The sequence below is a fragment of the Saccopteryx bilineata genome, chromosome 9, assembly GCF_036850765.1.
Source record: "Saccopteryx bilineata isolate mSacBil1 chromosome 9, mSacBil1_pri_phased_curated, whole genome shotgun sequence".
In the NCBI taxonomy this organism is placed as follows: Eukaryota; Metazoa; Chordata; class Mammalia; order Chiroptera; family Emballonuridae; genus Saccopteryx; species Saccopteryx bilineata.
In genome coordinates, this window is record NC_089498.1 from 45180634 (window position 1) to 45205199 (window position 24566).

General features: G+C 49.8%; 1 protein-coding gene across 2 annotated transcripts; it reads right to left on the bottom strand.

The window, feature by feature from the left end:
* Positions 1-273: 273 nt before the first annotated feature.
* On the bottom strand, positions 274-24414 carry SIRT2 (sirtuin 2). Of its 2 annotated transcripts, XM_066242657.1 has the most exons (16): positions 24250-24384; positions 23352-23398; positions 19939-19987; positions 19557-19670; positions 11478-11519; positions 11219-11325; positions 11055-11111; positions 10477-10545; positions 4553-4682; positions 2717-2776; positions 2390-2445; positions 2147-2223; positions 2018-2069; positions 1329-1399; positions 1124-1190; positions 274-1004 (listed from the first exon to the last, which is right to left on the bottom strand). In XM_066242657.1, the coding sequence occupies exons 1-16, from the start codon at positions 24263-24265 to the stop codon at positions 849-851; spliced, it is 1170 nt and encodes a 389-aa protein (XP_066098754.1). In that variant the 5' UTR covers positions 24266-24384; the 3' UTR covers positions 274-848. The 2 variants fall into 2 exon arrangements, with proteins under 2 accessions (XP_066098754.1, XP_066098753.1); XM_066242656.1 differs by lacking the exon at positions 23352-23398 and having other exon boundaries at positions 24250-24414.
* Positions 24415-24566: the final 152 nt, after the last annotated feature.

A 24566-nucleotide genomic window follows, 5' to 3' on the forward strand; every position in this document is an offset into this window, starting at 1 on the left:
GGCTAGGGTATCTGAAATTGACCTTCCTTCTGCTTTCTGGGGGCCAGGCCTCAGGTGACAGGGCTTTGGAGGAAGGGACCCTGGCGAACTGGAAGTGCAGGGTAAGAGCTATGAGGCTCCCACCTGCCCTGGAGTCCCGTCTCAGCACCCCTCGCTCTGTTTCTTACAGAGCCTTTGGATGTCCTGGTTTCCTTAGTGGCCAGCGATCTCACCCCCTCCCTCCAGCTGCTTTCCTGTGTGCCCACGGAAAGGAACAGAAGGCCAGACAGCTGATTGTTAGTTTTTTGTTTTTAATGTGTCTCCAATAAGCAACATCATCTGCCCATCCCCACATGGGAAATGGGTCATGAGTGAAGGTGGCCCAACAACCAGTTGGGAGTTGGAGGCAGAGAGGTGGGAGGCCTGCAGGCTGCAGGCTCAAACCCCCACATTGGATGTTATGTTTGGAGGGCCCCCGCCCCCACCCAGGGTAGGTTAGATTTTGTCTACTTGGCTACAGGCCCCTGAGAACAGTAGAGAGTACTGGGGCCCCGGGGCCCAGTCTTAGGACAGTTAGAAATTTGGAGGCCTGCCAGCCCCCAGGAGCAGTTAGAAATCAGGGGAGGTCGATCCTTGCCCCTGGTGGTTAGAAGCTCCAGGCTGTTAGAGATGGGCTGCCTATGCCTCAGCCCCCAGATGTTAGAGATTTGCCAGGGTCAGGGGGACTGGAACCCTGTTTTGGAAGGAAGTAGTTATGAGATTGAGGGAATGCTCTGAGCTTCCCAGACAAGAACTGCAAGTTAGGGAGGGCCAGGGCTGTTTGGGACTGTCCCAGAGGAGCTGGGTGTCCTGCCTGGGTGATGCCGCTGTCACTGCGGTTTCTCTGTCTTCGTAGCCCTGGCTTCCTCCTTGGCAGGAGGTGGGGACCTCTGGGGGGAAGCTGAAGTGGTGGGGTTGGGGCTCCTTGGCTCTGACTGAGCATCTATGCTGGCATGCTCCTTCTGGACGAGGTCCTCCAGCTCCTTCTGCGGGGACAATGTTTCCAGCAGTCAGAGGTCACCATGCCTCGCGGGGTCAGAGCACCCAAGGGGCAGGGGTTCGGGAACTGGGTTCAGGGTGGGCGCGGGTGGCCCAGACTCCTCACCTTCCATCCGAGGAGGTCGGCTAAAGCCAGGCAGCCCTGATCACAGTCACCCAGCCAGGCCACATCCCTGCGGGTGAGTGAAGAGAGTCTGATGCCCCAGACTTGTCCCAGGCCCCTGCCAGCTCTACCTGTCCTTTATGCCTTCCCTCCTACCTTGGACCTGTCCCTTGTAGGCCCCACCCCCCAAAGAGGACTCAGGCCTCACCTGTAGGCCTTCTTGGAGTCAAAGTCCATGCCCCCTCCGAGGCCCATCATCATTCCCAGGAAGGGGTCAGTCTGTAGGGAAGAGGAGAGCGGGGGGAGATGAGTGCACAGACCCTTGAGCCAGGGGTGGCTAGGCATGTATCCCAGCTCTGTGACTTTACTCAAGTGACCTCGCTCTCCCAATCTAAGTTTCCTTATCTGTAGAGCGGATGATCACTGAACCCACTCCCAGGGTTGTGCTGTCAGTGGGTGAACACAGGGAATATGCTTCCCACAGCATCTGGCTCCTGGTATGTTCTCGCCTGTTCGAGCAAACATTGCTCCCCAGAAGGGAGCTCAGCACTGGTGACCTGATGCCCTGCTGAAGGCCCTGGCTCCAGCCAGCCTGACTCTTCAGTCCCAGGAAGTACAATATCCCTATTTTGGCTTCAGGTGCTTTGAGTTCAGGTTACATCACTTATTTAAAAGGGTCCTGAATGACCCGGAGGCCTGTGGAATTTTAGAGTCAGGGTAGCCTAGGACTTGATCCCTCCAGATTCTGGAGCCCCTGACCCTGAGCTGAGGGGTCTGAACTACTGGGTTTCCCTAGAGACCCATCCCCTCATTCCAAGGAAGCCAGCGAGAGGGAATGGGGCCCATGTGAGGAGCAGGCAGGGAAGAAGGAGGGGGTGTGAATAAAACCTGACTCACCTGGCCGGTTTTTTCCTTGTTGATGAGCAGGCGTGGTGTAGAGAGAGGTGCCCTGGGGGGGATGGTGAGCTGAGTGCTGAGGACCTGTCCTAGCTTCCCCAGCCCCCCCAGCCCTGACCCGAAACCTACTTGCCAATGAGGGATGCAAAGGGCTGCACCTGCAGGGACGTGCCCATGATGATGAGCAGGTCCACCTTGAGGAAGTCCTGTGAAGGGGGATTGGCCATGAGGCTCTGGGACCCTCAGCTGAGGCTGAGCCGCCATCCCCTGGCCCCCAGCATAGGCCCACATACAGCTAGTGGGGAAGTGAACCTCCCCAGGGCAGGCTGTCCCCACAGCGGCTGAGCACAGGGTGGTGATGGAAATACTCACTGACTGAATGCAGGAGAAGAAACGTGCTGGGAGGTTCTCACCAAAGAATATGATATCTGAGGTGGAAACAGACAGACAGACAACACAGAACAGAGACAGTGAACAGGGAGAGGCAGAGACAGGAAGAGAGATGAGAATGGGCAGGAGCAGAAGGCAGACCTGAGGGCTGGGCGGGAGGGCAGACTGACCAAGGTACGGAACCCTCTCCTTGGAGAGAGGGTATCCAGAGGTGGGGTAGATGGCAAGTGTGGCCTTCTGGGGAAGGGGTTGGTGCGGGGGGTTCCCAGTCCAAATCTCCCTCGGTTGGTCCCCGGCCCCAAGGCTCACCAGGCTTCACCACGCTCTGACACTTCTCACATTTGGGAGTCACCTCGTTGAAGATCTTCTCTGGGTATGGGGAAGGGGAGAAGGAGGTGAGAGGCTCTGGGCTGGGGGCTGCAGCCTGCCCTGCCCACTCCCCATGGCCTTCCTTCACTGTCCACACACATACCTCAGTCACCGCGGAACCTCCTGGGGTATCTGCCCTGCTCAGAAAGGACCCCCCTTCTCAGAGAACTGCCCCCAGCTTCCCCCATGCCCCAGGAATTCAGGGGTGGCTACTGAATGAAAGAATAAACAAATGAGCAGCAGACACTTGTCCCTAACAGGGGCCAATGGATTCCCCAACCCCTGACCTGGGGAATCCTGAGCTGGGAGTGAAGGTCTGCCTGCAGGTCTTTGAGGACAGCCCTAGTTCTCCCTGAACCAGGGAGATCTGGTGGTCTCAGGCCTGGTGGCAGGATAAGAGGGAAGAGGACGCGGATGACCCTGGGTGGGGAGAAGTCTTTAGGCACAGCTGCTTCCCACTCTTGGGTTCTGTGACTGACCCCCTGACCCCCACACACCATCCTATGATAATCATGCTCCTTATTGCTTATTAAGGAAACTTAAAAAGCCTTCTGTCACTTGCAACCCACAGAATCCTAGTTCATTCATTCAACCATTCATTTCTTCAACAAATATGTAAAACACTGTTTTCATGGCTGTCATTTACTTTAAAACATTTCTGCATTGACAGTATGCTATTCTGTGGGAGCTGCATGTACTATTGCTGTAAGTGAACAGAGTGGGGTAATGTTAATTGTGTGCTGCCCACAGCTGCAGGTGCCTGGGCTGTGCAGGCCTCCTCACCCCTGGCGTGGTCAGCTGGTGCTTTATCAGAAAGGCCACACTCCAGAGGCCCTACTACAAGTGCTGTCCTTATCTCCCATGGACACCAGAGGCTTTGTGAAGTCAGCATAAAGAATGTCAGAAATGGGTTTCTATGGGTGAAATAAGTGACTTCTTAATCAGCACAATAGATGTCAGAAATAGGCTCTTGCTGGCATTCAAGACATGTGGATTGGCTGGAGTTTTCCCCTTTGTTTGGACACTCTGCCCTTACATGAATAGGGACAGTGACTTTAACAAGCCCTGCAGCCTGCACCCCTATGGGAAGCCCCAGCCTTCAACCCTAACCAGGCCTGTGTCCGGCTTCACATGCCATAGATTCTGTTTGTCTGAATTGGCATGGGCGAATTGAGTCCTGTGCTTCTTGTACAAGTGCTGTCCAGTATGGTTGTCATAGCAGATATGGCTTTTTACATTTAAATAATAAAATTTAACATTCAGTTCCTTGGTCCCACAGATACATTTCAAGTGCTCATAAGCCACACGTAGCAAGCGGCTGCCATGTTGGACAGTGCAGGTATAACGGCTTTCCCTCATCTCAGAAAGTCCTGTTGGACAATTCTGCTCTTCTTAGAGTTCAGTTCCACTTGCCTTGATGAGCACTTCCTGTATGATAGGGTCAGAGACCTTAAAGGACAAAGAGCTAGGGTTTCATGACCTCAGAGAACAGGTTGTGTGACCATTTGGGGGCTTCTCTCTGCTAACGTGTGTCCGTGTATGTGTGTGGCTGAACTGGGTCTGCAGCTTGCATTCATCAGAACCTGGCTGTGAGGTGGTGTTGGAAGCAATGGACCGCACTGTCACCTCAAATCTTTGGAGGCTGCTGTTATCTAATAAAAAGAGCCACAGCTGTGCAGGACAGAAGAGGTGTCCTCTGGGTGGAGGCCCCGCCCCTGGTGCTGAGGAGAGGACAGACAGTGGGAAGCCTGCCCTGGGATGACCTCCAGCTCTCACCTTTCATCCAGCTGAGCGCGTACTCCTGCCGGCAGAGGGGGCTCATGCAGTGTGACGTGTGGAAGGTGCCATGGGCCTCCACTAGGTCCTCGGGCTCTAGCCCTGCCACTCGCTCGAGGGTGTCTATGTTCTGGAGGGCGAGATGGAGGGAAGTGGGTCAGGAGTGAACCACACCCCTCAGGGGCAGAAGGCAGAGCAGGGAGTTGTAGCCAAGAGAAACCAGTGGGACAGAAAGAGAAGGAAAGGAAAATCAAGGGGCAGGTATATCTGAAAACTTCTGTTTATTCTGATGGTGCCACTAAAAGGGAAAAAGTCATGGATGCTTACAGATGAGTATGAGCCCAGGCCCACAGCCACCACCAGTCCATATGCCATTTTTCTGTAAATTCAGGCCACTTTGCTTCCATTTTTCGGATAATTTGTTTTGTCAGAACCATACACTTTTGTGCCACCTACCAGAATCTGTGGAAATAATGCATAAATCTTCAATGTCCCCTTTGTAAATGAAGGCCCTCAGCGTCCTTGTGCAGTACCCAGCCTGCACAGCTATATGTGGCAGCCCTGGCCAAGCATGCACAGAAATAAAAAGCTCAGGAGGGACTATTTGGTTTAATCACAGTTCTCCTATTTGGCAGTCAGGTTTCTGGCTGGTCTGTTTCATAGATGGCATCTTAACCTGTATCCCTCTAAGACAGAGATCCTTTCCTTACTGACCAAACAAGAATATTCTCTTCCACACAGATATTTGTGCTCTGCCACTTTTCTCTAAACACTCAGCCCCTCTGGAGCAGCTTTGGTTTGCCCAGGAGGCAGGTGCTGACAGAGGACACCAGCAGACGTTACAAAGATGGCCCATCACGTGCGGCCCACAGCTGAACTGAGAAGGTTTCCTGGAGATTCCACGAACAAGTAAAAGGTTCCCTTTCAAGGGTAGATGGCACCAACTGTCTTCTCTGCTCCCTGCCAGCAATCGGCTTGCCCCCAAAACATGTAGACAAGAGTCACTGTTCCCAGACTCTCTGCTGCTTCCCTCCCCCTCTACTAGAAATCTTAGTTTTGCCTTTGTTACTTGATTCCGCCTACTACTGACTCCCTTGTGTGTACGCAGTGTGCGTGCAAATAAGTCAACAGCATGTAGGACTGCCTAAATGCCTCTTCCTGCTTCTTTGACACCATGTGTAATCAAGAAACCACAAACAAAAACAAAGAATGAGGCCAACCTGTGTGTACTGATATGAAGTGATCTCGCCAAGACGTTAAAAGGCACAAAAGCACAAAGGCAGTGTGTACAGAATGTAAAAAAAAAAAAATTGAGTGTGTGTCTCTGCTTGCCTCTGTATAGAATATCCTCAAAGGAGACACATGAAGGAATCAACAGCAGTGACTGCAGGGAGTGAGGCTGAGGGCTGGGCAGGACGTTCAAGGAAGTTCTGCACTACAGGACAAGCACTGAACTCAAGATGACCCACAGTGAATGCCAGGTGGCCCTGGTGCCTGGCAGGAAACAGGCATGGAGAGGAGGTGGGCCCTGGGCAAGGGTGGGCAGTGCCAGTGGCTACTCAACTGCAGCCAACCATTCTCTCTGGAAAAGCCACCCAGGGTGCAACTCTTCCCAATTTTCAGCAAAAGACTAAAGTCTGGATTTTCACCTGAAATCTCCTGATTTTTAAGCCTTGGCTCCCTTTCTGTTTCAAAACATTGTGTCCCTGGTTGACACATCACCAGTAACAGCTTCTTCTTCTTTTTTTTTTTTTTTTCTTACAGAGACAGAGAGTTAGAGAGAGGAATAGATAGGGACAGACAGGAACGGAGAGAGATGAGAAGCATCAATCATCAGTTTTTCGTTGAGACATCTTAGTTGTTCATTGATTGCTTTCCCACATGCGCCTTGACCGTGGGGCTACAGCAGACTGAGCAACCCCTTGCTCGAGGCAGCGACCCTGGCTCCAAGCTGGTGAGCTATGCTCAAACCAGATGAGCCCGCGCTCAAGCCGGCAACCTTGGGGTCTCGAACCTGGGTCCTCCGCACCCCAGTCCGACGCTCTATCCACTGCGCCACCGCCTGGTCAGGCAACAGCTTCTTTATACATACATACATACACACACACACACACACACACACACACACACACACACACACACACACACACGAGGAGGCAGTCAGACAGACTACTGCATGTGCCCGACCGGGATCCACTCGGCACGCCCACCAGGGGGCGATGCTCTGCCCATCTGGGGCGTCGCTCTGTTGCAACCAGAGCCATTCCAGCGCCTGAGGCAGAGGCCACAGAGCCATCCTCAGCACCCAGGCAAACTTTGCTCCAATGGAGTCTTGGCTGCGGGAGGGGAAGAGAGAGACAGAGAGGAAGGAGAGGGGGAGGGGTGGAGAAGCAGATGGGCGCTTCTCCGTGTGCCCTGGCCGGGAATCGAACCCGGGACTCCTGCACGCCAGGCCGATGCTCTAGCACTGAGCCAACCGGCCAGGGTCACCAATATCAGCTTTTAAAAAGCATGAAGTTGCCTGGCTTATGGTGGCGCAGTGGATAGAGTGTTGACCTGAAATGCTGAGGTCACCGGTGTGAAACCCTGGGCTTGCCTGGTCAGGGCACATAACAGAAGCAACTACCACAAGAAGCAACTACAATGAGTTGATGATTCCTGCTCCTGCCCCCACCTCTCTCTCCCCTCTCTCTAAAATCAATTTCAAAATCTTAAAAAAAAAATCATGAAGTTATTATGTGGATGTGGATATGGAAGGGTCTTCCAGATAAGGGGTCAGATGAAAGAAAGCCAAGTAAAGGAAGTATCTGAGATTTTGCTCCTCAGCATATATCATCTAGTTTGGCTCAAATAAACACTTATAATAATAATAATAATAAATATGGCTGCATGTTACCAAAAGGCAAACTGAGGTTGGAAGATCAATGAATTTGCAATAACAAAAGATTGCTTTCCATTAGCTGCCCAAGATTCAAGTGTAAGAGAAATAAAAAGAGGCAAACAAACTGTCAAAAAAAGAAAAAGAAAGGTAAGTCCAAACCCTATGTCTAGTGCAAATGCCATATATATTTAAAGGAATGTTTTGCTGTGGCAATCACAGTGACTTGAGTGAACAGGACAACTGTTCTCACCTTTGAGTGATACTTGTGCTTTGAGATAAAAATAGCATGACACACATTGCTTCAGAACTGCTGCGTCGTCACAATTCAGAAAGAAGACAACGTGTCCCAGAAAACTGGGTCAGTGACTCAAACAGTGGCTGAGGGTGGCAAGTTTGAAAAAAATGGTTTCCTGAAATGTGAGGGTGGAAAGACTTTTTCCCATCTTTATGTATTTTAGGTAGCATATCATTGTGAATATTATGTGGACTTAAATTTCATGCATGAACTGTTGCAACTGGAGGGGGGAATGCCTGCACTTTGACCCCAGAATGTATTCATGTTGGCTCTCATGTAAAAATAGCAGACAGATGGTGTGCTTTCATGGACAAGGGCAGGGGTTTTGGCCTCTGCAGAGCTGGGAAGTGAGCCCACAGAGCAGCCCTGATGGGTCACTTTGTCCTGGGTCTGGGCTTCTCATGCTGGAACCCTGTGATCTCATCTTGTCTGGTGAGTTTAAACATTGTCTATATGCTGCCCTTTGGCACAAGTCTAGACTCCTGTGTCCAACCATCTGTCCAAATCTCCATGTGAGCATTTCAACCTCAACAGGCCTCAAAGCAAACTCCTCCTCTGCTCGCATTCCCCCAACCTCCCACCATCTCAGTAAAAACCAGTCATTCCTGTCTCCTCTCTTTCATGAATCATTTCACATCCAATTCATCAGCAAGTCCTGTTGGTTTCACCTTTATAATGAATTCATAACCTGCCCCTTCTCCTCCTCGATGGCCCCACCTCCAATCTCTCCTGCCCTATCTATCACAGGAGCCTCTTCCTTGGGCTCTGTAACCCCCTCCCCACTTGGTACACAGCTTAGCCTCTACAGGCAGCCAGAGGGACACGTGGCCTCATCCCTGCCCTGCTCAGAGCCCTTCTACGGCATCATCTCACTAAGGGTAAAGGACAAAGCCCTTCTGAGGCCCCACATGGTCTGCCCCTGTCATCACCCTGACCTTGTCTCCTCCATTCTTGTCTCCACTTACTGTCCTCCTTCCTTCCTTAGATCCAGCTTCTTCAACACGCCAAATACAGTCTCTCTCAGGACCTTTGCATTGGCTGTTCCCTTTGCCTGGAACATATTTCCCAAAGAAAATCCCATAATTCCCTTCCTCCTCTCTTTCAGGTCTTTGTCTAAATGTCCCCTTCTCAGTGAGGTCTTCCTGATACCTTGTTCACAGCAACACTACCCGCCCCCCACCCCGAGCTTCAGACTCACCTTTCCTGTTTAATCCTACTCCACAGAACTCTCGCCATCTGCCATACTAGATAAGCTACTTATGTATCTTGTCCACTGTGTCTCCCCACATTAGAGTGTCAACTTCAGGAGGGCAGGGACATCTGTTCTGTTTGCTGCCAGCAGGGCCTGACTGAGTTGACACTCAGTAGACATTTGTGACAGAAGCTGACAGACAAGGATGCCATCAGGGCCCAGGTAAGGAGTCCATGAAATCATGCATGGAGGGCACCTGGCTTCAGGTGAGCTGTTCGTACCATATCTGAACCACATCCAGTGGATCAAGCTGACTCTCTGGGAAGAAAGGTCAGGTTTATCCCAAGCCTGGACTCCTCCTAGGAGGTGACGGTCCCCTTCCCCAACACACCACCAGCTCTACGGGGAGACACCTGCCCCCATTTGTGAAATCTGGACCTACAAAGAATTCATCCTCCCTCTGGTGGCAGCTTCTGTGGCTGCAGGCTCAAAACTGCAAGGTGCAGGAAGGAAGGAATAGAGCATTTTATATTCATGTGTTCTCTCTCTAGTTTATAATTTTGGGTTCTAAGGTATAATTCATAGCATGCATGACATCGTGTAATTTCAATACAGAATCATAGAGCAAAGGTAGAGGCACAAACCTTTTTTACTGTTAGGGGGGTGAGATCCCAGGAGTCTAGTCCAGGAGTCAACAAGGTGAGCTATCCTAGCCTGAGTGCCACAGGGTGAGGTCCGTGGCTCAGCACCATGCACATCTGAGGCTTTTATGCACATTAGAGAAGATGTTCCTTTCCTTTTTTTTTTTGTATTTTTTGTATTTTTCTGAAGCTGGAAATGGGGAGGCAGTCAGACAGACTCCCGCATGCGCCCAACCGGGATCCACCCGGCACGCCCACCAGGGGGCGACGCTCTGCCCACCAGGGGCATTGCTCTGTTGAGACCAGAGCCACTCTAGCGCCTGAGGCAGAGGCCATGGAGCCATCCCCAGTGCCTGGGGCCATCTTTGCTCCAATGGAGCCTTGGCTGCGGGAGGGGAAGAGAGAGACAGAGAGGAAGGAGAGGGGGAGGGGTGGAGAAGCAGATGGGCGCTTCTCCTGTGTGCCCTGGCCGAGAATTGAACCCGGGACTTCCGCACGCCAGGCCAACGCTCTACCACTGAGCCAACCGGCCAGGGCCACATGTTCCTTTCTTAAGACACTATGTTCATCCCTTAGGGTACTGTCATGGTGTACGGATTTTGTTAGATTGAGTCACTGTAGTATCATCTGCTGGGAAATCCTAATATATCTGAAATCTACGGTGCAAACAGTGTTCCCTCTGCTAGACATGAAGTCCTTTCTCGTGCACATGGGACGGCTTCCCCCGAGAGGAGCTGATGGCCGCGTTACCACACACCTGAGAAGCTTTATAGAAGGGCAAACTGAGGCGGAGAGAGGAGAAATGACTCACTGTAGGTCACATGACAAAGAAGCAGTGGCCTGAGCTCTTAGCAGTGAGGCGCCAGGTCGCCCCAGCCCGCACTCTGCCCCCCAGGCTGCCCGCCGCCCGCCTACCTGTGTGTAGCAGCGCAGCAGCAGCCCTTTCTCCTTCAGCAGGCGGATGAAGTAGTGACACAGGGTTGGCTGAGGGAGCAACCAGAACAATGCTGGGATGGCAGAGACGATCGCCCCGCATCGCACGTGCCGCCCACTGTTCTAGGCACCGGGCCTGTCTCACCTCACAGAGCACCACATCGAGGTTGTGAGGCAGAAACCCTCATTAAACTATCTCACAGATGAGGAGACGAAAGCACAGGGAAGCTGCCTGGCCTGCTAAAGCTGCACAGCTGCCAAGTTGTACAGTTGGGGTTCGTACAGATGTAGCCTGGCTCCAGAGCCTGGGCTTGTATACGTATTGTTAACTCAAGCTTCACAAAAACCCTTTTCATATAATATTATGAGCTTCATTTTCTAGATGGGAAAATTGAGGCTCAAGATCCAAAGAGCAGGAAGTGAGGGATCAGGAGTCAGACCCAGGCAGCCTGGGCCCAGAGCCCATGTACTTAATGACCATATGATATTTGTTCAAGTGGCCCTTCCCATGCCTGTTGTCCACCAACCTTTCCTGTTTCCCCCAGAAAAAAAGAGCTCACCTTGAATTGCCCAGGATAGAGTTCCTTGGCAAGGGCAAAGAAGGGCTCTGGATGTTTCTGTGGGAGAGAGAGCAAAGTGTAGGTAGGCACCCAGATGCCCCTGGTAAGGGGCGGCTGACCCCACCCCCTCCCGCCATCATTGCAGACATTCCTCCTGCACATACCTTGAAGTAGCCAATTTCAAAGATGGCCTCCGGGTAGGGAAGATGGTATTTCTGCAGGTTGGCATAGAGGCCCGTGGATGGGGAGCGGAAGTCAGGGATGCCCGCGGCTGGGGGAGGTGGGGCAGGAAGCAATCCATCAGGTACCAGGGTCCCATCTATACCACAGTGCCCTCCCAAGTGAGGCCTAGACATGACTCTCCCTAGACCTTGGAAGGGACTCGCCCACCAGGGGTCAGCTACTGAGGAAAGGGGCACTTACATGTGGAGATTCCAGCTCCCACCAAACAGATGACCCTGCGACCTGGAAGAGAGGAGTGTGTGCATCCTGTGACATGGTCAGCCCCAAAATAACACCACCCATCATAGCCCCTGACACTGTTTACTTGGTGCCAGATCCTGGGGCAAACATTTAAGATGCATGAATGATCCTCCCAACCATCTTCAGGAGGGTGATATTAACATCCCCATTTTACAGATAAGGAAACCAAGGCTCAGGGAGGGGAGGCAGTCACACAGTTGGCTGGTGGAAGAGCCAGGGTGGGGACAAAGACAGTACTGTTTAAAATTATACCAACTTAGACAGTTGAGAAAAGGTCACTGGAGAGAAGTTTCTGCCCCTAGCTGGATCTAGACAAAAACACACGAGATCTTGCTGAACCTGTGGCGGCGCAGTGGATCAAGTGTGGACCTGGAGTGCTGAGGTCATCAGTTTGAAACCTGGGTCTTGCCTGGTTAAGGCGCATACAAGAAGCAAATACAAGTTGATGCTTCCCACTCCTTCCCTGACCCTGCCTTTCTCTCTCTCTATCCTCTCTCTAAAATCAATAAATAAGGCCTGACCTGTGGTGGCACTGTGGATAAATTGTCGACCGGGAATGCTGAGGTTGCTGGTTCGAAACCCTGGGCTTGCCTGGTCAAAACACATATGGGAGTTGATGCTTCCTGCTCCTCCCCCTTTCTCTTCCTTTCTCTCCTTTCTAAAATGAATAAATTTAAAAATTCTAAAATCAATAAATAAAACTCTATAAAACAAAAAACCCCATATGAGATCTTAATGAGGAGGCTGGGCCTGGGGGTTCCCCGAGAAGAGCTATACGTTATTGTAGAACTCTCTGGCAGCACCTTTTCTTTTGGACACAATCCTGAACGACCATCTATTTCTAGCATATTATACACATTCCTTTCCCAACACACATTAGCCACCTGAGATCTGGTAATTTTCAGGTGAAGACCAAAGATTTGCTACTCTCAGACCTAATGAACAAGAGAGTGGATAAGGGCTTCAATCTTAGCTCTCCTGCTCATCTGCAAGGAGTCTCAGTTCAAATCACCACTCTGACTTTAGCTTCCTGTTCTGTTAAATGGGTATCATTACAGTACTGACCTTGCAGGGCTATTGAGACAATGAATTTATTTATGTAAAGCCTAGATCTGTGCCCAGCACTGAGAAAAACGCTATACAGTTAACCCTTGAACAACATGGGGCTTTCATGGAGATGATCCCACGCCCATCCTGGCAGTTGAAAATCTGTGTAATACTTTTGATTCTCCCAAAACTTAACTACTAATAGGCCCAGGCTGGTCAGCTCAGTTGGTTAAGAGTGTCGTTCCTAAATGATAAGGTTGCGGGTTCAATCCTTGGTCAGGGCACACATGGGAAGTAACCAAAAGATGCATGACTGAGTGGAACAAAAATGAAAGTTTCCCTTCCCCCTTCTCTCTCTTTTCCTTCCTCTCTGTTTCTTTAAAAAAATTAAGCCCTGGTCAGATAGCCTGGTTGGTTGGAGTGCCATTCCAGAGCATAACGGTTGCCAGTTCGATTCCCCAGTCAGGGCACATACAGGAGCAGCTCAATGTTCCTGTGTCTCTCTCTCCCCGCCTCTTTCTCAAAACAAACAAACAAACAAACAAAACCCCCAAAACTTAACTACTAATGGCCGACTGTTGGCTAGAATCCTTACCTGTAACATAAAGAGTCAATTGATACATATTTGTAAGCTTTTTTTTTTTTTTACAGAGACAGAGAGAGAGTCAGAGAGAGGGATAGATAAGGACAGATAGGAACAGAGAGAGATGAGAAGCATCAATCATTAGTTTTTCGATGCAACACCTTAGTTGTTCATTGATTGCTTTTTCATATATGCCTTGACCATGGGGCTACAGCAGACCGAGTAACCCCTTGCTCGAGCCAGTGACCTTGGGTCCAAGCTGGTGAGCTTTGCTCAAACCAGATGAGTCTGCGCTCAAGCTGGTGACCTCGGGGTCTCGAACCTGGGTCCTCCGCATCCCAGTCCAACACTCTATCCACTGCGCCACTGCCTGGTCAGGCTGTAAGCTATTTGTATTATATATTGTAATATATATATTACAATAAAGTCAGCTTGACAAAAAAATATTATTAAGAAAATCGTTATATAGGAAACCCCGAAGACTCCACTGCAAAACTATTAGAAACAATAAACAAATACAGTAAAATCTCAGGATACAAAATCAATATACAAAAGTCTACTGCTTTCCTATACACCAACAATGAAACTTCAGCAAATGAATTTAAAAAATTATTTTTACAATTGCAACAACAACAACAAAATACCTAGGAATAAATTTAACAAAGGATGTGAAGGACCTATTACTGAAAACTACAAAGCTTTATGGAAAGAAAGTGAAAGACACAATGAAATAGAAAAATATTTTCTGTTCGTGGATTTGAAGAATCAATATAGTTAAAATAGCCATATTACTCAAAGCAATATACAAATTTAATGCAATCCCCATTAAAATTCCAATGTCATTTTTTAATGAAATAGAACAAAAAAATCACCAGATTAGTATGGAACCATATAAAATCCTGAATAATCAAAGCAATCCTGAGAAGAATGAAGCTGGAGGTATCACATTACCTGACTTCAGATTACACTACATAGCCATGATAATAAAAACAGCATGATATTTGCCTGATCAGTGGTGGTATAGTGGATAGAGCGTCAAACTGGGATGCTGAGGTCCCAGGTTTGGAACCCTGAGGTCACCAGCTTGAGTGAAGGCTCATCTGCTTGAGCACGGGGTCACCAGCTTGAGCATGGGATCACTGACAATATCCCATGGTCACTGGCTTAAATCCAAGTGTCACTGACTTGAACCCAAGGTCACAGGCTTGAAGACCAAGGTAGCTGGCTTGAGCCCAAGGTTGCTAGCTTGAGTAGGAGTCACGGGCTCAGCAGAGCCCCTTGGTTAAGGCGTGTATGAGAAGCAATTAATGAACAACTAAGGTGCCACAACTACGAGTTGGTCCTTTTCATCTCTCTCCCTTCCTGTCTATCTGTATCTCTCCCTTTCTCTCAAAACAAAACAAAACAAAACAGCATGGTATTGGCAGAAAAACAGGCATACAGACCAATGAAACAGAATCAAGAGCCCAGAAATAAAATCACATATATAAGGTCAAATAATCTTCAACAAAGGAGCCAAAAACAGAAAGTGGAGAAAAGAAAGCCTCTTCAATAAATGGTGCTGGGAAAATTAGAAAACCACATGCAAAAGAATAAAACTTGACTACACCTTGTCCCTTGCAAAAAATTTAATTCAGAATGGATCAAAGATCTAAATATAAGATCTGAAACAACAAATTACATAGAAGATAACATAGGTACTAAACTTATGAACCTTGGCTATAATGAATATTTTATGAATTTGACTCCAAGGGAAGGGACATAAAAGCAAAAATAAATGAATGGGGACTATGTTAAACTAAAAAGGTTCTGTACAGCAAAAGAAACCAGCACAAAACAGAAAGGCAGTCACAAATGGGAGATGATATTCACAAACAGCAGCTCCAATAAGGGGTTAATATTCAAAATATATAATATAAAGAACTCACAAAGCTCAACAATAAACAAGCAAACAATCCAATTAAAAAATGGGGAGAGGGCCCTGGCTGGTTGGCTCAGTGGTAGAGCGTCGGCCTGGCGTGCGGAAGTCCCGGGTTTGATTCCCGGCCAGGGCACACAGGAGAGCACCCATCTGCTTCTCCACCCCTCTCCCTCTCCTTCCTCTCTGTCTCTCTCTTCCCCTCCAGGAGCCAAGGCTCCATTGGAGCAAAAAGATGGCCCAGGCGCTGGGGATGGCTCCTTGGCCTCTGCCCCAGGCGCTAGAGTGGCTCTGGTCGCGACAGAGCTACGCCCGGGATGGGCAGAGCATTGCCCCCTGGTGGGCGTGCCGGGTGGATCCCGGTCGGGCGCATGCGGGAGTCTGTCTGACTGCCTCCCCGTTTCCAGCTTCGGAAAAAAAAAAAAAAAAAAAAAAAAAAAAAAAAAAAAAAAATGGGGAGAGGACCTGAATAGACACTTCTCCCATGAAGACATACAAACAACAAATAGATATATGAAAAGATGCTCATCGCCTGACCTGTGGTGGCGCAGTGGATAAAGCGTCAACCTGGAAATGCTGAGGTCGCCAGTTCAAAACCCTGAGCTTGCCTGGCCAAGGCACATATGGGAGTTGATGCTTCCAGCTCCTCCCCCTTCTCTCTCTCTGTCTCTCCTCTCTCTCTCCCTCTCTGTCTCTCCCTCTCCTCTCTAAAATGAATAAATAAAAAAATTAAAAAAAAAAAAAGTACATCACCTTGAAAAAAAAAAAAAAGATGCTCATCTTTGCTAGCTGTTAGAGAAATGCAAATCAAGACTACAATGAGATACCACCTCACATCTCTTAGATTGGCTTTTATCAACAAGACAGGAGTTGGAGAGATTGTGGAGAAAAAGGAATGCTCATTCACAGCTGGTGGGAATGTAGACTGGAAGACAGTATGGTGGTTCCTCAAAAAATTAAGAATAGAGCTACCATATGACCCAGTAATTTCTCTACTGAATACACAAAAACTCAACAACATAGGTACACAAAGATACATGCACCCCATGTTCATCGCAGTATTATTCATGGTAGCCAAGACATGGAAACAACCAGAGTGTCCCTCAATGGAGGACTGGATAAATTAGATGTGGTACATATATATCATACAATGGAATACTACTCAGCCATAAGAAATGATGACATGTTGCCATTTATGACAACATGGATGGACCTTGAGAATGTTATATTGAGTGAAATAAGTAAATTAGAAAAAGCTAAGAACTATATGATTTCACAATAGGTGGGATATAAAACTGAGACTCATGGACACAGATAAAAGTGAAGTGGTTACTAGGAAGAGGGGGGTGGGGTGGGGTAAAGAGGAACAAATATACGGTGAAGGAAAATGATTTGATTTTAGGTGATGGGCACACAACAGTTCAAATGTTACAGAAATGTTCACTTGAAACCTATGTACTCTTATTGATCACTGCCACCCTATTAAATTTAATTTCTAAATAAATTAAAAAAAATAAAAATTATAAATACTGAAAAAAATCCTAAGAGGTAATATATTCACAGTATTTATTGAGAAAAATCTGCATATAAGTGTCCCATGCAATTTAAACCCATGTTGTTCAAGGGTCAACTGTATATATATTTGCTATGATTCTTTGAGTCAACTGTACTAAACTTCTTGAGACCCATGATTTGTATACCTGTAAGCACTCTGTTCCCTCATTTTTGCTAGATTTCCAAAAAGAGGATGGCAAGATGTGGCAGGGGTCAAATCATTTCACAAGGGCACAGTTGCCTCTTCAGCTGCTGGCTGGCAGGTGGCCCTGCCACGCAGTGCCCTGGCATCTGCCCGTCAGCTGATGGACAGACACAAGTGAAGCCCTGTGAACCAGGCGCCTCTGGGGTGTCCTGTCCAAAGGAGGACAGCAAGGCTGACAAAGGCTAAGGCCTGCCCCAGCCTCAGCCCTTAGCTTCAGCCTCAGGGTTACCAACAGATCAGGCCTGGCCAGACCCAGGCGGGCGCTACAGTGGGGGGAGCACGTGCTCTGGATTCAGGGGGCCTGGGCTTGAGTCTTTTTTTTGTTTGAGAGAGAGAGTGAGAGAGAGACAGGAAGGGGGAGAAAAAGATGAGAAGCACTGACTCATAGCTGCTTTCACTTTAGTTGTTCGTTGATTGCTCCTCCTATGTCTCTTGACTAGGGCCAAGCCAGTGTCCTCTTGTTCAAGCCAGTGACCCTGGTCTTTCTTTTTTTTAAAAAATATTTCATTTATTCATTTTAGAGAAAAGAGAGAGAGAGAGAGAGAGGAGAGAGAGAGGAGAGAAAGAGGGGAGTAACAGGAAGCATCAACTCCCACATGTGTATGTGCCTTGACCAGGCAAGCCCAGGGTTTCAAACCGGCGACCTCAGTGTTCCAGGTCAATGCTTTATCCACTGCGCCACCACAGCTCAGGCTGACCCTGGTCTTTTCACGCCAGCGACCTCTGAGCTCAAGCTGACAATCTTTGGGATCACGTGGACGATTCCCCCACTCAAGCAAGTGATCCTGTGCTGATGAGCCCATGCTCAGAGCTGGTGACCTCGGGGCTTTGAACCAGTGACACTCATGTTCCGGGTTGATGCTTTACCCCCTGCGCTACCACCAGTCAGGCATGGGATTGAATCTTGACTCTGCCTCTAACCAGCTGTGTGATCCTGCACCAAGTCACAGCCTCTCTCTTTGTACTTCAGTTACCTCCTCTCTCCAGATCACCCCTATAAGGACTTCATAGGTATAATGTAAAGATTAAATGACAGGTGGCCTGTCAAGTGCTTGGCCTAGTTTTTGGCAAACAGTGAAGGGTCAATTAACTTTTATTATTTATTATTATTCCCCCATAGGCCCTCTTGTGAACCAATATATACTCCAGGTACAGGAGGATGGAAGGAACTGAAGGTTTGTAGCCACTGCTTGTGTCCTCTGGGGCCCACCAATGCCAGAAGCCGGCTGCAGACAGCTGCCCAGCCTGCCCAGGAGAGGGAGGCTCGAGGCGGTGGGCTGGGCTGCCTGAGGAGGGAGCCAGTGGCAGCTGGAGGACAGGGAAACTGGAGAAGACGTCATCAACAAAGGGCTGCTCAGCAAGCTAAAAGGATCATTGTTGTAGTCGAGGACTACCAAAGGCTTGGTTTCTCAGACCCTGGTGACCTCAACTTGCAGCAAGAAATATAAACTACATGGTGACCAAGTAAAGAGGCAGCTACACACCACACTTGAAAGAAGCTTCCTGTAATAATTAATAATCCTACGGAACACTTACATAGCTCTTGCTACGTTCCAGGTCCTGTCCCAGGCATTTACATTTTTATTAAATGTTTTTTGTTTTTTTTAAATTTAATTTAATTTAATTTATTCATTTTTAGAGGAGAGAGAGACAGAGAGAGAGAAGGGGGGAGGAGCTGGAAGCATCAACTCCCATATGTGCCTTGACCAGGCAAGCCCAGGGTTTTGAACCGGCAACCTCAGCATTTCCAGCTCGATGCTTTATCTACTGCGCCACCACAGGTCAGGCTTATTAAATGTTTTAACCACTAATAACTCTATGAGGTAAATACTATTATTATCATCTTCATTCTATCAAACAGGCCTGGCCAATCAGAGCACTGTCATTAGTTCAACAATGGAGATGTGATCCAGGTCTGGCCAATCAGAGACACGGTTGTTGGTTTGTGGTAAGAACGTGACCCAGGCCCTGGCCGGTTGGCTCAGTGGTAGAGCATCGGCCTGGTGTACAGGAGTCCCGGGTTCGATTCCCGGCCAGGGCACACAGGAGAAGCGCCCATCTGCTTCTCCACCCCTCCCCCTCTCCTTCCTCTCTGTCTCTCTCTTCCCCTCCCACAGCCAGGGCTCCACTGGAGCAAAGTTGGCCCAGGCGCTGAGGATGGCTCCATGGCCTCTGCCTCAGGCGCTAGAATGGCTCTAGGTTGCAACAGAGCAACGGCCCAGATGGGTGGAGCATCACCCCTTGGTGGGCATGCCAGGTGGATCCCGGTCAGGTGCATGCGGGAGTCTGTCTGACTGCCTCCCCGGTTCCAACTTCAGAAAAAAAAAAAAAAGAACGTGACCCAACCTGGGCCAACTGAAGCCAATTTCTGCTCTTGCTTAAAACACTGGGAGAAAGATGCTCTCTGCAGTGGGAGATGTGAGGCTGGTGGAACTAGCATTTGGAGCTGCCGGGAGCTACCTTTACCCCTACCCAGAAGAAAGCAGTGCCAGAGAGGGTTATGATTTTTGACAACGTGGAAGCCCCTGGACCCAGCCACACTTCAAGCTGGATTTAGTTAAAGGGTCAATGGACTCATTTTTTGGCATAAACCAGTCTGAATTGGGTTTCTTGTTACTTGCAGACAAAAGGTGTGAATGGATCCAGTGAGAAGTCACTTGGGGTCAGAAGAAGGGAAGTGACCCAATACAGGTGTGTGTGGGGGGTACTTACAGCGCTCACTCAGCATGTAGTGGGCCACCCCTTCTAGGGTTAAGTTGTCCAATAGACGCTCCTTCTGGGTGCCCAGGCCCAGCGTCTGGGAGAAGAAATTCCGCAGGAAGTCCACTGGCCAAAAAGAAGAAAGACAACGGTGGATATTCAGCCCAGGGTACAGACCCAGAGCAGCCCTGTCCCAGCCCAGGGACCCCCTGCCTTTCCACAACTCAAGCTCAATGCCTGACCCAGCCAGGGACCTCCATGCATTGGCACTGTACCCATTATTACATACGTAAATGTCACTCCTAATGGAGGTGAGGGGGTATCACCAAGACCCCTGCCCTCAACTGCTCCACCCTCTATTCCTCCACAGAACTGGGCTCCTAAAGATACTCACTCTCTGCTTCTCCGCCAGCCGCTCCGTCCTCAGTGTCTGAATCTGAGTCCTGAAAGAGGTGAGGTGGGTGGCCAGGCCCAAGAGGTGGGGTTAGGGAGTGGGGGGGTGGAGTGACACCTCGGTTTGAGGAAAAGGCTCTGGCTGGGAAGTGGGCCCAAGGAAGTGAGTGGCAGTGGAGGGACAGCTCTGGTGCCAGTGTATAAACTCTGGGACAGGGTGTCTGTGTTGGGGACCTGGCCTGACACTCCCAAGGAGCCTATTATCATGTGAGTGACTGTGTTTTTTTGAGTCTCAGAGCTCCTCCTCTTGGAAATGGAGCTCAGAGGGCACCCACCCTCAGGGGGCTATTGTGAGATGAGATGAAATGAGTTAACCTGTGTGAGGTGCCCAGACTGCACCCACCTGGCAGGGTAAGTGCTCAGGAACGACTGGCTACTGTTACTTCATGTGCCACATTCACATCCTCCCCTTGTGTCCCCTCTTGCCCCCTGCAGTGTGTGCCTGCTGTCCCCTTGCAGGCCCCCTGCAGCCGCACTCACCAAAGTCACTCCATAACAATGGAATAATGTCAGTGAAAACACTTCAGTCTTTACCCGATGGCCACGAGCCCTCAAGCTGGAAGCTCCAGATATTGCCTTTCCAAGCCCTCGGGCTCCTTTAGCAACTCCTCCCCTTGGCCAGGCTCTCACAAGGCAGGTCTTGGGACTCTGTCCTGGGCCCTCCCTGCTTCCTCTCTCCTCCTCCCCTAGGGTAGCTCCCTCATCCATGCCGAGGGACTCGGCCCAGTCACTGATGATGCCACCTCTCTGACCCAAGGTTCCCATGGCTTCCTGGATGCCTGTCTTTAAGACGCCCCAATGGGCCCTGGTCAGTTAGCTCAGTTGGTTAAGAGCATCATCCTTGAACAACAGGTTGCAGGTTCGATCCCCAGTCAGGGCACAAACAGAAGCAACCAAAGAACTGCATGACTGAGTAGAACAACAAATGCTTCCCTCCTCCCCCCCAACCCCATCTTTCTAAAAATCAATAAAAATTAAGCCCTGGCTGGATAACTCAGTTGGTTGGAGCGCTGGCACAGAATGTGGAGGTTGCCGGTTTGATTCCCTAGTCAGGGCACATACAGGAGCAGCTTGGTGTTCCTGTCTCTCTCCTTGCTTCTCTCTCTCAAAAAAGGGGGGACCTCAGTGTCCCAAACTGACCTCAGCATCTCCCCCAAACTTGCTCCTCCTCCTGGGCCCCATCTCAGTGTGGTCTCCATCTCCCAGTCAGCCAGACTCCTCCAACCTTCCTACCCTGCCCTCCGGCCACAATGTGGTCCCTCCTCAGGGCTCCACCTGGTCCAGCCTGTTCTTGGGGACCCTGTCCCAGCCTCCTACCTAGGCTCCCAGTTTCACTGTCCATCTCGATTATCCCCCTACCCTCCGTGGGATGGCCTGTCTGGGCTGGCCCACTCCCCTCCACTTCACAGGCTCTTCTCTGGTGTCTTCAGTCTACCCATCTCATTATGAACATCTTCAAGGTCTACCATGATGTAAGCTCCATGAAAGCAGGGCTTTTTCATGTTTGCCACTGGATGTCCAGCGCCAAGAATAGGGTCTGGCACCTGGCAGGAGTGCCAGAACTACCCACCACTGAACGAATGAATTACCTGTGTGCTAGACCTGGGCTGGGCCCTGAAATGGCTCTGGTAAAACAATTCTGACCAAATCACACTCCTGCTTAAAACTTCTCCAATAACCCCTCTCCCATCACTCACTATTTGGTTCCAAGTCTTTTTAAATAGGAACCTCCCTCCCAAACATATTTATATTTTTAATTGCTTTTTAGATTGTATAAACTTTGTAAAATGTCTGACTTTTAGACAAGGTATAGCTTGGGGCACTTGTTTCACAATTCTATCCCCTCCCCCTGAGATAACCACTGTTAACAGTACCATGGTAATTACTTCAGATTTTTCCTCTGAATATAAAACTCATTATTTTCCCAGCAAAAGGTAATACCGTAAGCACAATGCTGCATCTTGCATCTTTTACAGAACAAGATACTATAGATCCTCCTTATCCTTTTGAGCAGCTGCATAGTGTTGCATTGGAAGGAGGCTTTATAATTCATTTAACCCATCTACTGACAGCCACTTGGGCTGTTTCCAGTTTTGCCCTGTTATGGACAATGATGCAATTCACACCCTCGAATTTCTCTGTTTGGGACTGAGGATCCCTTTTAACATTAAACCTTTTTCTCTGACAGTGGCCCTGCTTTGGGAGCCAGGCGAGGGAGAAGCCCTGGCCTGACAGGAAGCTACTGTACCCTCTGCCATGCACTGGTGAGGTGCTTTAATCACAGCTTCTGCATTGCCTACATCCAAACCGCAATTTTGCTGCTGGGGGTGGGGGAATCTGGAATTTTTTCATACTGCAGACAGTGAGACTGTGGAAGGACTCAAGGGCCCTGCCCAGCATGTGGGAACAACTCGGCCTAAGTGGGCGCTGGGGGTGCTCACAGGGTCTCCAGGTCTTTGTAAAGCAGCCTGTTTTTCTCACCCCAAAGCATCTGGAAGGCAGTGTGCAGATGCCGTGGATTTCAAACCCTTCCCTGCTCTTCTAACTGAGGGACAGAGGACAGGATATTAACAACTCTGCCTCAAGTTTCTCACCTGTAAAATGGCCACGATAGGCCTTGACCCCCACAGGAATGGTGGGAAGATGAAATGAGATGATGCCCATAAATCACTTAGCAGAGGATCTGGCTGAAGGAAGTACTCCATAAATGCCAGCCGTGTATATAATTAATGGGCTGACCACCCCCAGCCATCGCTTACTGAACATATCACACTCTTCCATGCTCCCAAATCTTTACACCAGCTGTACCCTCTGCATGGAACACGACTTCTCACCTTGCCTAAAAAAACTCTAAGTCCCTCTTCCCATACCACATGTATCTACTTCAATCTGACTCCTAGACCAGCCTGTGGATTCCTCCAGGGAAAGGACTAGCTGGAACCCAACTGAGACCCACTGGGCTCCCACAGGGCCCTGAGCTACTTTTATAATCACCCTGTAGGGTCATTTTTCAGCCACTTGTCCATGAGATCCATGAGTTCAGGGACCAAGTTGGATGCCTTTCTCTTCCAGGACTGTAAATGAAGTTCAGAAGGGACTGGGGATGAGGCAAGGAAAGAGGCAAGTTCAGGAGGGCAGCCTGGGGTTGAGGCTGCGCAACCTTCTCTGAAAGTCCTCAGGCTCCACCATACCCCAGGAGGCTGAACTGGGCAGCGGGGGCGAGGGATTGGTGGTGAGAATGGGGCAGGGGTGTGTGTCTTGGATAATTTTCCCTTCTGTCACCTCCCCCCCAGGAGAGTGGGGTGTGGGAACAAGTCCATCTCTCTCCTTCCCTCCACCCTTCCCCCATCTCACCTGAGCCTCCTGCACCTTCCCTGCCTGGGTCTCCAGAGGGTCGGAGGCTGGGGGAGGAGGGGGAGCAGATGTGGTTACAGTGGGGGGAATGGTTAAGGGGTTATAAGGGCTTCAAAGCAGGGGGGTCTGAGTCAAGAAGACCCATCAACCTAGTTATACTGGGGTATGGGGTGGTGGTAAAATGCAGTAGAAGGAGGAAGGGGATGGGACAAAGCAAAGTGGAGAGTGCTTGGAGGAGATGTGGTTAGTGAGGGACAAAGGGGCTGAGACAGGAAGGTTTAGGAGAGGGAGGACAAAGTAAAGGATACAGGGCATGGAGGAAGTCTTAGGAGGAGTTAGGACAGATATAATAGAGTGTGAGTGTGCATGTGTGAGTGAGCGTGTGTGTGAGTGTAGGGTTAGGTTTACAAGCAGAGGTAAGTTTAGAAAGGAAGAGAAATGGTAAGAGATACCTGTACTGGAGTTGGGTGTGGGAGTGGTGGTGAGGGACGGATGGTATGTTTAGGAGAGGCACAAGAACTGGAGGGAAGAGATAGGAGAGGACACCAGGGGTCCCCTAGCTTCCTACAGCTCCCTTAACAACCAGGTACCCTTAGCAACCGGGACCACAGCAACTTAAGTCCTTAGCAATAAGGGTCCATGGCAACCAAGATGCGAGAAACACGCGATCATTAGTAACTTGGGAGAAATAGAAAACGGACACTTAAAACCTCGCGACTCAGAAACCCACCAACCTAGGAGTATGGATCACTTAACAACGGCTCCCCCAACCCCACTCCTCCCGCTGCAATTCTATCTCCTGCTCTACCACGCCCGCCCTCGGGCCCCGGGGCCTGCAGCCCTCAGCCAGGCCCCGGCGCGGCCCGGCCCGACCCTCCCACCGAGGACTCCGACTCACGGTCCGGTTCGGCCATGGGCGTGGGGCGAGAGCCCTCGGGGCTGTCACCGATTTCTCTGTCCCGTGACGGCAACGGAAACAGTAAGGAGTAGAGCTAGGACAGAGAACTACAACTCCCAGCAGCCAGCGAGGCCCCACACTGGTTTGCACACAAGCTCTCATACAATCTCTGGTGCACGCCCTTCTTAGGTAAGGGAAAACAGAAGAGACCTGGACTACGAGTCCCAAAGTGCACCGCGTCGGTAGCCATGTTGATAAAGGGCGCCCGGGAAATGTGGGAATGGGTAGAGAGGTTTATTTCATATGAATACTATGAT

Coding starts and splice junctions, on each gene's coding strand:
- SIRT2 (XM_066242656.1), bottom strand. CDS start 24,411: ATGAGAGCTTGTGTGCAAACCAGTGTGGGGCCTCGCTGGCTGCTGGGA. Junction 4,683..10,476: donor TGCTGCGCTGCTACACACAG/GTAGGCGGGCGG, acceptor CTCGCCCTCCAG/AACATAGACACCCTCGAGCG. Junction 2,446..2,716: donor TCAGAGCGTGGTGAAGCCTG/GTGAGCCTTGGG, acceptor TTTCCACCTCAG/ATATCATATTCTTTGGTGAG.